At 33.9% G+C, this 17,714-nt stretch overlaps 1 protein-coding gene across 1 annotated transcript; it reads right to left on the bottom strand.

The window, feature by feature from the left end:
- Positions 1 to 13,438: 13,438 nt before the first annotated feature.
- LOC114381887 (probable transcription factor At5g61620) lies at positions 13,439 to 15,882 on the bottom strand. The gene is made up of 2 exons (XM_028341111.1): positions 15,635 to 15,882; positions 13,439 to 14,671 (listed from the first exon to the last, which is right to left on the bottom strand). The coding sequence occupies exons 1-2, from the start codon at positions 15,688 to 15,690 to the stop codon at positions 13,789 to 13,791; spliced, it is 939 nt and encodes a 312-aa protein (XP_028196912.1). The 5' UTR covers positions 15,691 to 15,882; the 3' UTR covers positions 13,439 to 13,788.
- Between the last annotated feature and the right edge of the window lie 1,832 nt (positions 15,883 to 17,714).

Here is a 17,714-nt window from a genome sequence, read left to right as displayed (position 1 = left end):
TCCTTCATCTTTTTCTTCTCTTTGGTGTAAAGAAAGCTTCCCAATTATGGAAAGCTAAATCCTCTGTTGGTTCTTCCTTGTAGGTACTTGATGTCAATACCAGTATATTTATTTAATGATGTTTTGTGTGTTCACTGTGCTATAAGAACTTCATTCTACCATGCTTTTGCCTTGATCACGTAGATGCATGTGTTTTTAGGATCATTCAACAGTGGAAACTGGTTTGATTCCTAGAACTTGATAGGATGGGGCTAGTTTATCATATTATCATGAGGGATCAGGGTACGGTAATCTAGTTGTTGTATGTTTGTCTTAATGCGGTTCTGGTCGAGTTTAGTCCAACAAGAGGAATCTGCAGACGATGCCTGATCAAGATTAGGCTAGACTATCATGAGGAATCGGAGTTTAGCATTTCAGGAGACACCATAGAACACATGAGCATTGTTAAGTAGAGAATATCCTTTTAACATCAGGTACCTATTAAGAAGACCAGTGTGTTACCTACTTGTCTTTACGCATTATTACTCACATGATTTTCCTTTTTTATAGTTAGTTTACACACTTATTCATAGTAAACACATCACTTTTTATACTGGACACCTATTCACTGAAATAGCTTTGCCAACTAACACAAGTTCCCCGAGAGTTCGATACTCGGTTCTTACCATTTTATACTACTTGCGCGATCCGGTGCACTTGTCGCGACCGAACAAACACCTCAACATTGCAGCCACACTAGTTTGTTTCCCGGTTGCATACCTGGGTTCCATTTCTCTAGTGAATGGAAAAGCGACATTCCATTTTCGTCTTCATTTATACACATATGTTGGACTTGTGAGTCAGTGAGACCCACCAGGAGAACCATGTCGTCACCCATGTATGTAGGCCTGATCTCCTGTCCTGCTTCCCACATAAGCTCCTCTTCCAATTTGTCGAAAATGTCCAGTTTTCGTAACTTCCCAACCCATGTGTTATTGAATCTGTTCATCTGCTCCACAGGGATGTTCAGTTGCATTGTTGAGTGTGATATTATTGATGTCTGTTGTTTTTGCCTTTGATTTCCTCTCTTCCCCATGCTTTTGGTTTTTGTTGTCAGTACATTCGCATACGACCTTAGCTTTGACCATTGTTGTTTACTGTGGTTAGCCAAACTGCCTCCTTCTATGCTAGGTATGTCATTGTTTCTGTTAATTTCCTGATCATCAGCTCGTGCTCTACTTTTGTTCATCCCCTCCCTGTTCCGCACCTTTGTTATTGGCCTTTTCTCTGTTTTCATCTCCCTCATGTGCCTCGAAAGGTTAGCATTAAGCTTAAGGCCACCATGACCATGTTGTCTAATCATTGTTCAAGGAGTTTCACATTCTCGACTCCTTTGAAACAAACGAAAGCATACCTCCATCCGCTCCTATTACGATTTTGAGCTATGAAGACTTCTGTCACATCTCCCCATAGCAATGATTGAATGTCTGGAGCATCCCTCCAATTTTTCACGCCCTCTCTACTATTTTCGCCTCTTCCATTTGGCTCACCGTGCGAGCATGCTTGCCAGTTGCACTGTTTACCGTTCTACATGTCTTGGGTCCCCTATTTTATTTCTTTCTTTGTCTCTCCACCAAGGTTATCAGACTCGCGATTCTACGTAGAATCGTGGAGGCTCTGTAAACTCGACTAGTAGAATCGAATCATAAACTCGTAAGAATTTACTCAAATAAAAAAATATATTAATATTCCTTTATATAAAATCATAAGTAAATATTTTAACCCTAAAATAAATGAAAATAATAAACTTTAACAATAATTCAATAAACTAACATAGTCCACAATCCACACTCAATCTAACATAAATTCATACAATACAAAACATAAGTTCTTAAAATAAAAAAACACTTTAAAAAAAAGAAATAATTCAAATGTCCATCAATCCTCTAATAAAATCATCTAAAATATCACCACCACCACCATCATCTTCATCTCCATCATCTTCAAGCTCTTCCTCAGTTGAGAAGTGATCTTCCACATTGTCATTCAACACCAAATTGTCAATATCAAATGCATCCAAAGTTGGATCGGTTAAACTTCCTCCAACCAAGTCAATATTACTTCCGCTACCACTTTCCCCTAAAGGTTCCTCTTGCTCAACTTGGAGATTGTCTTCATAAAAAATATCATCTCCCTCTTCTATTATCCACTCATCATCAGATTTCATATCTTTAAATGGAAGAACAACAATTTTTCTTGTTTGTTTACTTTTGAGCTTCAAGTTGTACATGACATAAAGTAAGTCATTCATTTTCTTTTGATGCAAATGATTTCTCCTTTTTGTATGAACCTATAAATAATAAAAAGTCAAAGTTGATAACTTAACTAAAGTCTAGAGTATAAACTAAACAAAAACAAATATTAAGAAACACAAATAAAGTCATGAAGTTCAATTACCATTTCAAATGAGCTCCAATTACGCTCACATGTAGAAGAGCTACAAGTTAAGCTCAAAACACGAATAGCAAACCACTTTAATTCTGGACATCCATCCCTGAACATTTCCCACCATTCTGCAAGTGGCATAGTCTTCCTAGAGTTTATTGCATTCTTCATAGAAAAAAGACCTTTGGCAAAATGAAATTCAAGAAGCTACCCATTAATTTTGTTCCTTACCCCAACATCCTTTACCAATCTCATCATACAAATAAAAAATCCTTCTTTCACTTATCCATTATCCTTTTTAAAATCATCTTCAAAATGAAATTGAGGATTAAGATAATATGCACCTGCATGCAAAGGCCTATAAAGTTGGTTCTCCCACCTCTTATCAATAATTTCCCAAATAGGTTCATAACTACACAGATAAATAAAATAAAATATATTTAGAATTAGGCATAGTCACATAGATAAATAAAGTAAACTATATTTTTAATTTAAAAAACTTACTTTTTCTTCACATTATTGAAGTTACTTTTAATCCTTTCCTTTGCACGATCCATCTTAACATATATGAAACCCATGGCGAGTTGTTGATCAGAATCCACCAATCGAAGTGATGCAATCCTACCCCCCAAGGGCATTGGATAGAAGACTCCAAGAAGATTGAGCCAGAGATGCAACAGAAGACCCTAAGGTTCTCATGAGCCTTAGGATAGATTTCGAACCCATGGACTAAGTATGAGTTCACTTATCTTTGTACATATTAGATTAAAGTTTCATTATTTTTGGGTCTTGTATTTAGGGCTCCATAATGTAGGTAAGGTATCCTAGAAATGCAGGATTTTTTAGCCCTTGTATTTTAGGGCACCAAGACTAGTTTTTGTATTAGGGGTAATTTTGTAATTTCACTTGCATTAAGTGAATATTTGATGTGTGTGTTGGAAAATAAATTTAATTGAATTGGGAGAAGCCCAATCCAATTAAATTTTAGAGGGGGAGGTGAGCATTTGCTTGCTACACCCCATTGCCACATCATATAGTCACACTTTGTGCATGTTCTTCATGCTTTATATGCCTCATGCCACCTAAGCATACTTAGTAGAGAATCTTGGACTTGATCTTGAATTAGTGGGCTGAACCATAGCAAAAATTCACTAATAATAATTAGTCAAATTTTGGCGTCAAAATTTGGCTCCACAAATTCAATTTCAAATTCAAGTAAAATTTGAATAGAAATTCAAATTTCCCTCCAATTTTGTGTGACACTTAGGCTATAAATAGAGGCCTTGTGTGTGCATTTTTTTCAAATTTGATCATTTGAAAATTAGACTTTAGATTTCAGAGCTCTTTTAGAGCACAAAATTTCGTGCTCTTCTCTTCCTCTCCCTTCATTCATCTCCTTCTTCCTCCAAGCTCTTATCCATAGCTTCCAATGGTGGTGAGCTTCTTCTAGACTCATCTTCTCCTTGAAGTGGCGTTTCCTCTCTCTCTTCCTTCTCCATTCCGCTGCCATTCATCTTCCAAGAAGCATAAGAATCCATTGATGAAGAAGATCCTAGGCCTACAAGCTCCAATGGAGCTTACATCACGAAGGACTACCATAAGAGGGGCAGCAACTTTGAGGCATATGGATACATTCTTCCAAAATCTACTATCCAAAATTGAATCTTTTACTTTTCTCCCCTCTTGTGAAGTTCCAAATTTACTTTTTTTCCACTCCTCAGAACTGAACAACCTCATCAAAGATGCTTTCATTTCATGGAGACAAGCTAAAGTCAAGTAAGCAGTTACAAATCTAGTCATACCTAGTCTAACCAAGTCCCTACCATTTGTGTACTTCTTGAGCATGCTAATAAGCATTGTTCTACCATATATATAAGTTGTTATCTTTCTTCCCTTCTTTATAGTAACTTCATGAACCTTCAAATGTTTCTGCAAGTCCTCAAGTATCAAATCAATGCAATAGGCAACACATGAAATCCAATACAAATGCGGCTGAGTATGCATCAACAATTCTCTTGCTGCTTTGAAATTCGCAACATTATCAGTAATCACTTGAACTACATTCTCTTCTCCAACAAATTTGACAACATCATCTAACATCTTAAAAACTTTGTCAGTTGTTTTTGAGATGTCATAAGTGTCTAAGGAATACAAAAATATTGTTCCTTTTGGACTACTCACCAAAAAGTTACAAATTGAACGTCTCTTTTTATCTGTCCACCCATCAAACATTATTGAACAACCAGTTCTCTTCCACTCATCCCTAAACTCTTGCAAACTATCATCAGTTTTCTGCACTGCTTGTTTCAACAACTTCTCTCTAACATCATGATAAGATGGAGGTCTATAGCCAGGTCCATATTTCCCGATCATCTGACACATCTTTAAAAATGCAGGATTTTTGATAGCATTGAATGGAATGACACTTGTGTAAAAAAATTCAGCAACTTGAGCATCAACTAAAGGTTTCTCTTTTTTTTTCATCAATTGATTCAAAGTTGCTCGAACATTGCCACTTCCACTACTTGCACTACCTTTTTTTCCTTTTGAACCAAAACCCCTTTGTCCTTGCAAGTTGGTTGCCTCCACCCCCTCAGCCCTTTCTTCATCTTCATCAATACTATTCAATCTCCTTTTCTTTTCTTTTGTTGCTTTAGATTCAGCAACAATTTTCATCATTAGCAATTTGATCTCATCCGGCACCATAGCACAAGGCTCAGAATCTTCTCTAGTCCCAGCAAAATGGCGCTTGAATAAAAAAACTCCACCACTCACAATCTTTGAACAACACTTGCATTTGAATTTCTTACCATTGCCATCAACATCAATCCATGTTTCCACCCAATATCAGTCCTATTCCCAGGGGCATTTTTGTATTTTCTTCATGCAACCGAAGAAGAGCCACCCACAATTGTATCTCCACCACTTGAATTGGGTCCACTTCCGCTCATTATAACAAACTAATAACAAAGAACTAAACAAACAAAAGTTATTTATGATATATGATAGTAAACAAAAAATAATATTCGGTCCAAGAATGCCAAAACAAAAAGGCTTCTACCTTAAAGTGGTACATCACAAACATGTTTTGAGAGACAATACAATCACGAATGCGTAAGATAAATTGTTCACCAAAGCTATAAGCTCTCAAACATTAAATCAGAAAACTAAGAATATTTCAAGAATTAAATAATGACTAAGGTGGGTGAAAATGTAATCCGTAAAATGTAGTTCTACGTGGCCAAAAAAGTTAATCAGTTTCCCATCAAACACATTTTTTTTGCCTGACATTAACACAAAATAACCTTACTACAAAAATCCACTATATATTACTTTGAAATATATGATTTTCTTAAAGTATTGTGTGTGCGTGTGACCAATTTTCTAGGAATGGACACATCACACATAAATGCTGACATGATGGAAACTGGATAAACAACGAGAACAACATTAATGAATGTTGCGAGTTATATCAGTCTGATTCCATATTTTGAACCTTGACCCTTTCTCCATCCAATATCTAAAATTCTCAATAAGGGCATAGGATGACTGATTATTGCATTCTTTCAAATGACAAAACCAGATCTGAGAAAGTAATTTTTTTTAATGATTTTGTTATTCGTGTGCTAAAAGCAGTAAAAATCAAACACTAAACTGTAAACATTAAACTAAGATCCCACCAAGCTTAGCAAAATATTAGCACTCATATTATGTATCAACATCAGGTATCTGGTTCTGCTCTAAGAGGAGCTTAACAATATATAAAGGGTGCATGCAATACCTACACACAGGCAAGTAGTCAAACACATTCAATAATTGATCTATAGAGGGATAGAGGGTAATTCCTAATTTTCTTCTCCCATCCTCTTGGAAATTAGTAGGGCAACATGCTTTTATCCTCCTAATGCATTCCCTTTCTAAAGACTACTTTCCAAGTTTGTAAGAACAATTAAATTGTAGGATTTTTGGGAAATTTTAGAATTTGAGTTAGCAACTATTAACTAAGATCCTATCATTTAAATAAAAGATACTACATCATGCTCAATGATCCAAAGTATCTTAACAAATTGGTAAAGTCTCTCATTCAGAATCTTCCACAGCAGCTTAATCATATACCCTAAACTGCTTTCTTCTCATTGCTCCCATTTATTTTGCTTTCTAATGCAAAGCTATTAGAACTTATCACAGGCTTTCTTTAGGCAACACTTTCCTTCATTTTTAGAGCATCCACTACAAATTGACAGAGATCTCAAATATAATGGAAGAAATTCAATTAATAAGACATGGTTATCAATCTCGGATTGGCAGTGCGTAGCAGCCAACTTTGATAATGCTATAGCGAGAAGTGGGATGACAACCATTTTAAATACTACGCAAACTAAATAATTTATACTACACAAATACTAAGAAAACCATAGTTAAAGAAATTAATGTAAACAATAACTAATTAGTCACAGCTTACACACACAACAACTATCAATCTAAGAGCAAACAAAACATATTAATGAAGTAAAAAATGAAAGATGATTGTGAAATTAATAGAAAAAGGAAATAACAAATTAGATAATAAAATTAGTAGACTATGAACTTGGAACAGATGCGAAAAAATAGTCTTGTAAAGTGTGAAGAAACAAGTTCAAAACGGGCAACTTTTTGCAGAATGTTCGAGGAAGAAGGGTTCAAATCTTATGACCCTGGTTTTTTATGACTATAAAGGAGAAAAAAAATTACCTTAGCATCATGGAGCAAAGCTTGGAGCAGCAATCCAGCATGACGCGAGTAGCTCAGGAGAAAATGAGGGCTTTCGACAAGTGAGGGCTTTCGACGAGTGTTCTGCGATGATGAGGACCAGCAGTCTAGCACGACACCAGTCAGACAGAGTCGCGAGTGAGGGCTAGCGATGACGAAGACCACTGTGACGCCGACACGAGTAGCTCAGCACCCAAACCAAACTTCAACAAGGCAGAGTGAGTAGATAGAGTCACTTTGTAAGTGAGTAGCTTTGCACCAGCACGACACCGTTTCGGGTTTTCATAAACCCACGGACTCGGAGTAGAATCGTGAGTCTACCCAGACTCGCCCGAGTCTACGCTAAATCAAACGAGTCTACTCCATTTTCGATTCTGGTTCCAATTTAACTAGTTAAACCTTAGTGGAATCGTAAAATTGTAAGATTTTACGATTTAAAACGCGATTTTAACAACCATGCTCTCCACTCTATCCCTCTTCTATTTCTCTCTCTATCTCTCCACTCTCTCCCTCTCATTCTGTCTCTCCACCCTTATGTAGATTTGTTGTCATGTCTGTGTATACTTTGAAGTGACTGGATAAAGTTTATGCTTGTTCAGGCTATAAGATGAATCTTTGCTATCATATAAAAAAATATTAAGCAGCATGTATTGGTGGTATAAATAGTTGAAATGTCCAAATTTGAAATTCAGTGGACCTGGCAAGTTGGGAAGGAAAGAATATTTTGAACACCTACGGTTCAAAAATATCAAGCTCATATGCTTTCATATTGATTGCTCTATAATCAGGATAATCAACAGATCCTATATCTAATGCAGCATAAGGATGGGTAACAACTGAAATTCCTAGAAGTTGTCGGAAGGATTCTACCCAAGTCCACGAGGTAAATAGAAACCCTCATTAAAATAATGAAAATATACTAAATATGAGTCTATCAACAATATACATAGATAATTGTGTGATAGTGCATGGGTCATCCATCTTCTGCCTTCTCACACATCATCTACATCTATGTCTTACTTTTTCATCATAAATATTATTCACCTTTAAAATATTTCTTGACATAAATGTTGGACAAGTGGCCTCAATAACTTAAGACAGGGGGGTGAATTAAGTCTTACAATTCCCACTAACAAACTTTTAACTCCTTTTTTAAAGGATAGACTCAAAATGCAAAAGAAGAAATAACAATCAATTTAATAATGTTCTTTAAACATGAAAGACAAAATTAATTGCAATAACATAAATGAGATAAGGGAAGAGATAAATGCAAACTCAATTTATACTGGTTCGGCCACTTCTCGTGCCTACGTCCAGTCCTCAAGCAACCCACTTGAGATTTTCACTAACTTTGTAAAAAACACCTTTTTACAACTTCTGAACACCCAAGGAATCCCTTTCCCTTGTGTTCAGGAAACTCACAATTCAAGTCTCTTGAATACAACTTACTTTCTGAGATGAACAAAAAGATTTCTCTCCTTTAGAGTGGATAATACAATTTGATGTTCCTGGATGAACTCTCAATAGATTTACAAGTCTTTTCCCAAGAGTTGTTGAGAGAGCATTTGACAATGAAGTTCTTTTAGAATATCTCTCTCTTGCTTTTTGAAGTCAGGCACACATATATATAGGCCCTTCGGTCTTTTCAAAATGGTTTGAAGAGATGTGTCTTTTCAAAATGTTTTTTTCTAAAATTTCTCACTGGTAATCGATTACAGGTGTCTGGTAATCAATTACACAATTATATTTTGAAGGGTTATGACTTTTTAAATTGAATTTCAAGAGTTCCATTGCTGGTAATCAATTACACATCAATGGTAATCGATTACAACTTTCAAAAATCAAATTTTAAACCTTTTTAAGAAGCTGATTTGCAAACTTGTCTTCTGGTAATCGATTACACTGCTTGGTAATCGATTACCAGTGCCTTGATATGTTGGAAACAATGTGTTTTGAGGCAAAAGCTGATCTTGAATGAATCTTGAAGCAATACTTGTTTGTTGAAGCAACCTTGTCTTAATCTTGAAGCAATGCTTAGCCTTTGAATGTTTGTTGAAGTGATCATGAAAGCAACCTTGTTTGATTATTCTTTGACATCATCAAAATCATGTATTCATACATTCATAATCTCCCCCTTTTTTATGATGACAATCATTAGCAAGTGAATTCTTCTTAGCATCATCAAAACCTGCATTATTTACATTCTCTTCCTTTTTGATGATGAGAATAATTATCAAGCAATTTCTTTTCAGCATCATCAAAAACCTGAAACTTGCATGATTCACATTCTCCCCCTTTTTGATAATGACAATCATCTGTAGGTTAGGAGTAAAAACAAAAGAATATCTATTTGTATAGTTTACTCTCCATTGATTTTGCAATGATTGTTTATATGGAACAGTTGAAGATTTTATATATAAAAAAATTGTCTCAAAAAAATAGATAAGTCTCCTTACTATCTTATTTTTTATCTATCTCTCCCCCTTTGTCAACATAAAAAACAAATCATGAGCAAAGAGGAGAATAACATTAAACAATTTATAATGAATTAAAAGAGTAGAACATGTCATATCGTTTAAAGTATCATTTCTTGGCCCAAAAGAAAATGTTACCGCTTGTTTGAATATATGAGAATCAAATGATATCAAAAGGACTTAAAACTAACTATTTTGCACTCACAAAAATATATATTCAGTATAAATAATCAAAATATATAATAATAAAAAATAATCATCAAAAGTAATCAATAATCAACATAACCTTCAAACACAATCATCAAAATCAATCATCAAAGACAATCATAACTCTCAAACACAATCATCATAGACAATCAAAAACTCAATCAAAAGCAATCATAAAAAACAATCAAAACTCAATAAAAAATAATCATAAAAAACAATCATCAAAAGTAATCATCAAAGACAATCAACATAACTCTCTCTAACACAATCATCAAAGACAATCAAAACCCAATCAAAAACAATCATCAAAGACAATCAACATAACTATCAATCATAATCATCAAGGACAATCAAAACTCAAGTAGAAAACAAACATCAAAACTCAATAAGAAGTTAACAATCATAGGCAAAAATAATAAAAAATAAACAAACATTAAAATCCTCTTGTTGGATAAATGGCCTTTATCACATAATTGATAAATATTTAATAAACTATGCTTAAGATCATTAATAAGTAAAACATTTATTTTTATGGTGGTAGAGGGATTCGTACCTATTTTTCCAACTCCAACAATTTTACCTTTGTTTGTTGTCTCCATAGATCATATATTCATTATCTTTGGGAGAAATAAGAATAATCTTTGATGCATCTTCCGCCATATGTTTGGAGCAACCACTATCACAATGTGTCAACTCTTCTCTGCTTTCAAAGTCTTTCTCCATGAGACCCAGATTTATGATTTTATTTTCTGAATTACTTGAAGAATTTATGTCATTATCTTTCCAAGTGATGTATGCTTTCTTTTCTTTGAAATTCCTTTTGTCGGATTTTTTCATTCTTCTTTTAAAGACAGGACAATCGAATCTCATGTGTCCAGGTTGATCGCATTCGTAACATTTTGGGGCTAAGGAGGAATCTTCTCCTTTCTTCTTTCATCATTATCCCATTCTTCTCTAGGTTTTTCTATAGTTGTATTTACCACTACAATTGTAGGAATGAAGGGACCAATTTCAATGGCTTCTCATATATTTAAATCTATGGCTTCAATAAAGATCTGCGTTCAGGTTTTACAATAGTGATAATCATCTCCATTGAAAACAAAAGGCCTATTAATAGAATTTCTCAGGAAATGGAAAGTTAGATGAAGCCATAATTATTCTTAAAGTTTTTAAACTTTATACAAGAATGAAGCTCTGATACCACTTGTTGGACAAGTGGCCTCAATAACATAAGACAGAGGGTTGAATTAAGTCTTACAATTCTCACTAACAAACTTTTAACCCCCCCTTTTTAAAGGATAGACTCAGAATGCAGAAAAAGAAACAACAATCAATTTAATAATATTCTTTAAACATGCAAGACAAAATTGATTGCAATAACATAAATGAGATAAGGGAAGAGAGAAATGCAAACTCGATTTATACTAGTTCGGCTACTTCCCGTGCCTACGTCCAGTCCTCAAGCAACCCACTTGAGATTTTCACTAACTTTGTAAAAAACACCTTTTTACAACTTCTGAACACCCAAGGAATCATTTTCCCTTGTGTTCAGGAAACTCACAATTCAAGAGACAACCAGTCTCTTGAATACAACTTACTTTCTGAGATGAACAGAAAGATTTCTCTCCTTTAGAGTGGATAATATAGTTTGATGTTCCTGGATGAACTCTCAATAGATTTGCAAGTGTTTGCCCAAGAGTTGTTGAAAGAGCATTTGACAATGAAGTTCTTTTAGAATATCTCTCTCTTGCTTTTTGAAATTAGACACACATATATAGGCCCTTTGTGCCTTTTCAAAATGGTTTGAAGAGATATGTCTTTTCAAAAAACTTTTTCTGAAATTTTTCACTGGTAATCGATTACATAGTTATATTTTGAAGGGTTATGACTTTCCAAATTGAATTTCAAGAGTTCCGTTGCTGGTAATCGATTATACATCAACGGTAATCGATTACAACTTTCAAAATTCAAATTTCAAACCCTTTTAAGAAGCTGATTTGCAAACTTGTCTTCTGGTAATCGATTACCTGGTAATCGATTATCAGTGCCTTGATATGTTGGAAACAATGTGTTTTGAGGAAAAAACTGATCTTGAATGAATCTAGAAACAATGCTTGTTTGTTGAAGCAACCTTTTGGTGAAACCGACCTTGAAGTAATTCTGTAGTATGAACAACTAAACCACCAACAGGTTCGAGGGGTATGATGAGAGCAAACTTATCAACAGTGTAAAACAAGAAAGAGGGAGAATAAGCTGGAGAAAGACAACCTTCGTGTTTATTCATTTAACTAGTATCCAATAACCAAGTGAGTCAAGTGACTTGTTACTAAGATCCACTAGCAAGTTGAAATCAATGGAAAAACATCATAAACTATTAACTAGTATATGAAGTAGGCCAATGCTACATTGGACCTGCACCTTCCATAAGAAAGTTCTGCAATTTGGACCACATATCACAAGATACAAAATAAAAGATAGCATTTAGCTAAGGGATTAAAAAAGGGAAACATCAAAGGAACTTGACTGTCCTAGAACATCCATACCATACATGGCAACAATGATACCACATTCCCACCTTATTAAAATCTGAGTTCTGGAAGCAAATCCAATTTTTTCAAAGGTGAATACTATATTATCTTAATATTGAAATTTCCTTTTTTCAAAATGGAGAGGAGATTAAATTTGGATAGTAAAAAAATATTCCAGTAAGCTGCTCCATTTTATATTTGTCTGTGTTATAATGTTTTACCAAGAATAAGAATAAGTGATCCTTCAGCAACTTAGGAAACAGTTCAGGAGTTATAACTGAGCTCTTATCGTCAGGGCCTTTCCACTTCTGACCATGTTGAAGTATCAGCAGATTAGACTGCATCAACAGGCAATTCACCATTAACAACTACAAATTCAAAAAATGTTCAAATAATCTGAATATGCGAGTTATGCCCCTTACTTTATAATATCTTCGTAACTTTATTTTCACACCTGAACACTTCAAATAACAAGAAATTACACAAAAAAATACAATACAAGTACAAAACAAAATTGAATACAGAGAACCAACTTCTCTTGTTAATTTATTTAAAGCTGTTACAGTTTAAGAGAGTGATGATCATGGGTTAGTGTGAGAAGGGATACAGAGAACCAACTTCTCTTGTTAATTTATTTAAAGCTGTTACAGTTTAAGAGAGTGATGATCATGGGTTAGTGTGAGAAGGGACTCTGTTTTGCATGGTGGGAAATGATGTGAAAAGTGGTCGAAAGATATGTTCTACACTAGGAGCTACCAGTCTCTATGTGTTGGGACAATGTGAGGATGATTTGGCCAACGATGATACTGATAGTGAAGATTGTGTGAAGAGTGTTGAGGAATTATGTGCTAACATTTTTTTCGACAATTTCTCCACTCAGCTGAAACATTTTGGTTGCACAATGGATCTATTCTAAACAGAAATTTGGTTGCTTTTACCAAATGGGAACTCCCTTTGCCTTTACATTGATAAGCTTGGAGATAGTTACTTTCTTGTATAAAAAAAGCTACTACTAGTTAGTTACATGAATATGATAGAACTGGACATGAGGAGTAATGAATTAGAAAGAAACTGACAGAATAGAAAAAAGAATATAAGAATCTGTGATATTATAAACAGAGATGAAAGAGTACAAAGCCGGGTAGTTTAAGGAACCTAGGACCTCCCAACCCAATTACAAAATTGCAAAACTAATCCATTTTCCAAACTGATTAAGTATACTGTATGTCATGTTTACTGCCAAAAATGAGAAGAAACAACTTAGCACAAATTATGATACTACCGCAGCTTCCTCCACGCTTTTAATTTAAAAGTCCCTAGAAAACCCTTGTAGTTCTTCTAACATCTGTTTGTCAAGGTCATTACGTAATTGCTGATTTGGAGTTGGAACCCAAATGAGATGATAGTCAGGAAATTGGTGAATTTGGTGGAGGAATCCACTTCTCCTGGTCAAGATGGTGAGACAATTTTAGTAGTAGATCAGGGAGAGGTAATTCTAGCAGATCATGGAGAGGATCCAAATCAAGAGGATCATCAATGAAGTCAGAAAATTGGTGAATTTCCAGATCTAGTGGAGGAGTCCAGTTCTCCTGGTCAAGAAGATGGTGGGGTAATTCTGGAAACTGTTGATTTGGAGTTGAAACCCAGTTATCATGATCCATGAAGTGAGGCAGTTGGTGAGTTTGCAGATCTTGTGGTGGAATCCACTTCTCCTGGTCAAGATGGTGAGGTAAGGGTAGATAAGGGAGAGGTAACTCTAGTAGATCAGGGAGAGGAGCCAAATCAATATGGTCATCAATTAAGTCAGAAAATTGGTGAATTTGCAGACCTAGTGGAGGAATCCACTTATCCTGGTCAAGAAGATTGTGGGGTAATTTTGGAACCTGTTGATTTGGAGTTGAAACCCAGCTATCATGGTCAACGAAGTGAGGCAATTGCTGAATTTGCAGATCTTGTGCCATTGTTGAGGGAGGCCTACTCAGCTGGTCATTGAGGTGAATTGCCAAGCAACCTTCAAAGTCTGTCAATTGTTGTGAGGGAACCACATGCAGTTTCTCTGCTAATTGATCATTTACTGGGTTGTGTTGGGAAACTGGTTGTGAGACCAGGGTTATGTCGTGTATGCTGGGGATTTTCCTCTGTCTTTTGCTTTGTTTGACACTACTATGGTGGAGGAAAAACTTTTGGGCGTGGCTAGCAACTTGGGAGGGAGTTTTTGTCAACACAACATGTTGTGCAATGTTTGTCCAATTACTTTTACCAAATCTCTCCATCCCAATAAGAAATAACCTGTCACAAAAAGGTTAAAAGATAGTGAATATTTGAAAAACAAGGTACATAAGATAGAGAAAATATTCCTCTAAACCGAGCAGCAAAGCACAGAAATAGCAATGCTTACAAATTGAACCCAACCAATCTATATATTCTATGCAACTACTGTAAGAGAGAAAATGAAAAACAAGGGCTGGAACCACAAGGAGAATGTTGGCATATACAAAGATACAAGAGGAGACCAGCCCTGCAAGCCACAACCACAAATATCCCACATTGTAACCACCATACACATTATAAGAAAAGCATGAACTACCCCACATTGTAGCATAACCAAAACAGAAACCAGAGGGCAAGTGTTCATCATAACAAAATTGTAACTTATCCACGAGGGGTGAATTTTGTGTTCAATTGTTTCACACAAAGAAAAAAAAATCTCAAGAAGCTTATTAACAGTAGATGAATCAAAACTTAAAAATTTGAAAAACAAAAGCAATAGCTAAACTATTATCCTTTAAATGAAGGCCTGAGATATGTTTTCTTTTTTCCTTCTTTCCCAATTTAACCCTACCAATTTCTCTCTTCGCGGTTCTTGGTGCCACCTTCCACAGCACACTCCCTTTGCAACTTCTAGGACTCCGAGGTACGACAACATAGAAAATTGTTTGATTTTGTGTCGGAGAAGGGGAAATTCCAGCGGAAGAAGGGAAATTGAGAAAAGAAGAAAAAGCTTAGGGTTATAATTCAAATGCCCATAGATTAAACGGCTATAATTTTTTTACCACCCTAGAATTGTTAAAACCATAAATTAACATTTAATCTAAACTGCCACCAAGAAGAAGAGAAAAGATTTAAGGCAATTGATTCAAGAGTTTTCTACAGTCAAAACAGAAAGAAACAATCATTAAAACTCATTCCAAAAATTGAAAAGAGAGAACGAAACACAAAAAGAATTAAACTTTCTTTCTTTGACACACATACCTGTGTTCCTCTTCGGTCCAACGAGTACGCGTGTTTCTCCTCTGCAGCTGAGGCATTCTTGATTTGGCTTTTGGAGTTAAAACTTGAAAGGGTTTTTGAAACAATAGAAGATATCCGTTTGTAAAGAGAGCGAGAGACTGAGTGAAGACTCAGTCAAAGGCGCCCTCAACTTAAATAGATTTGCCCAAGTAATGCCAACCGTCCGATTTCGATGTATGTGGCTGAGATGCGAACCTCCTTGCCGCTTGCCTAGCCCTCAACTAAAGTATATCCTAATTTGTTTTGAACTGTATTGCTTTATATGTGTTATTACTAACAGCGAAAACACAGGCACGACCAGACCAGGCGTTATTATGTAGGTGTGTCCGTATCTTTATCACTAGATTAATTTCTTATCTTTCTTTTATACTTAAACTAATTTATAGGGGTATTTATGACATGGGTCACCTGCAAAGTTAAATTGATCCAATTGAATTCAAATAGTTTATATGATGTATTATTTATATATTTGGGTTAAAATCAGATGGAATCAATAAAAATCATTCATTTATAAATCCAGTCACGAGTTTAGATTTATAAATTTGTTGATCGGACCCGTAATTTTAAAATATAATATTTATATATATATATATATATATATAAAGTACTAAAAATAATTTAAGAATCCAAAGTGTGGTACTAAGTTATTTGACTTTAAATACTTGAAACTATAAGTGTTGAAATTTCTTAAAGACTTTCATATATATTATTATTTGTTTTACCTTTTTTCATATTTATTGTTTTATCATGCTTATAATATTAATAAATTATATTTTATTCATTTGTTTCAAAGTATGATTGTAGTAAGTCTCGTTCGAGCAAAACTTATTACGAAAAATTAGTTTGTAGGAAATAATTATGATTCAAAGTATAGTATATTTCGTTAAAATATATTTTATTTTAATTTGTATTAGTCTAATTTAAAATATTATATTGATGATATTAAATTAGTTTGTAGAAAATAGTTATGATTCAAAGTATAGTATATCTCGTTAAAATATATTTTATTTTAATTTGTATTAGTCTAATTTAGAATATTATGTTGATGATATTAAATTAATCAATTTATTACTTCCAGATATTTAATAATATTATATTAATTATATTAGATATTTGGATGAATCATGATGTAAAATAGGAATTCTAAGAAAACTGTTTTATGAATGAGTTGAGTTGAATTTTAAACAAACTGATCAAATTTAATTGGATTGATTTCTAAATTTGATCAAAGATCGGCATGAATCAAGCCGTGAACACCCCTACTAATTTATATAAATTATGGCAGCATTGTAGAAAGGTACATTAATCAATTTCTTAGGGAAATAATCCTAGCGAAAACATAGGCGCGGGGCAATGCTGCGCTTCTGTATTCGTATTTTTATTGCACTATTATACTTTATTATGTTAAATTTGATATATTATAATTTTATCTTTCTATGGGCTGACTTGCATATTTATTTTAGTTTAATATTTTTTTTCTGAATATATGGCTGTTTATATGCATTTAAATTAAATTCTTGACATATGTCTTAATTTTAGTTTATCCATTTAACTTTTTTTTCCTCAGCATGGGTCAGTTTTATTTATTTATTTGTGTCTCTAATATTTTTTCCATAGTTTTTTTTATTTAAGTAAATATGTCCATTTTTTTAACACACGAAATTGAAATGACAAATATATAAATTGTTTATTTGATCTTTTGTCATTATTATTATTTTTATTGAATGAGAGAAGTTAATTTATAATGTGTCACTTTTTTAAATAGAAAAAAGTATAGTTGCAGAGCATCGATGCCATTTGAAGGAGTAATTAAACGAAAAAAAAGTATGTCTACTTAAAATTAATATAGAATTTATATATATGTATAGAATAGGTTATAATTATTTAATAAATAGATATAAATAATTATTTTTTAATAATTTGTTTTGTTTGACAACCCAATAAAATCAATTATTGTTGGAAGCGAGAGACAATGATAAAATGTAATATTTTATGATATTTATTATAGAAATATTTATATTTTAATTTTAATTTATAAATG

This window comes from Glycine soja, chromosome 13 (genome assembly GCF_004193775.1).
Source record: "Glycine soja cultivar W05 chromosome 13, ASM419377v2, whole genome shotgun sequence".
Classification (NCBI taxonomy): Eukaryota; Viridiplantae; Streptophyta; class Magnoliopsida; order Fabales; family Fabaceae; genus Glycine; species Glycine soja.
This window is presented reverse-complemented; position numbering and strand designations above follow the sequence as displayed.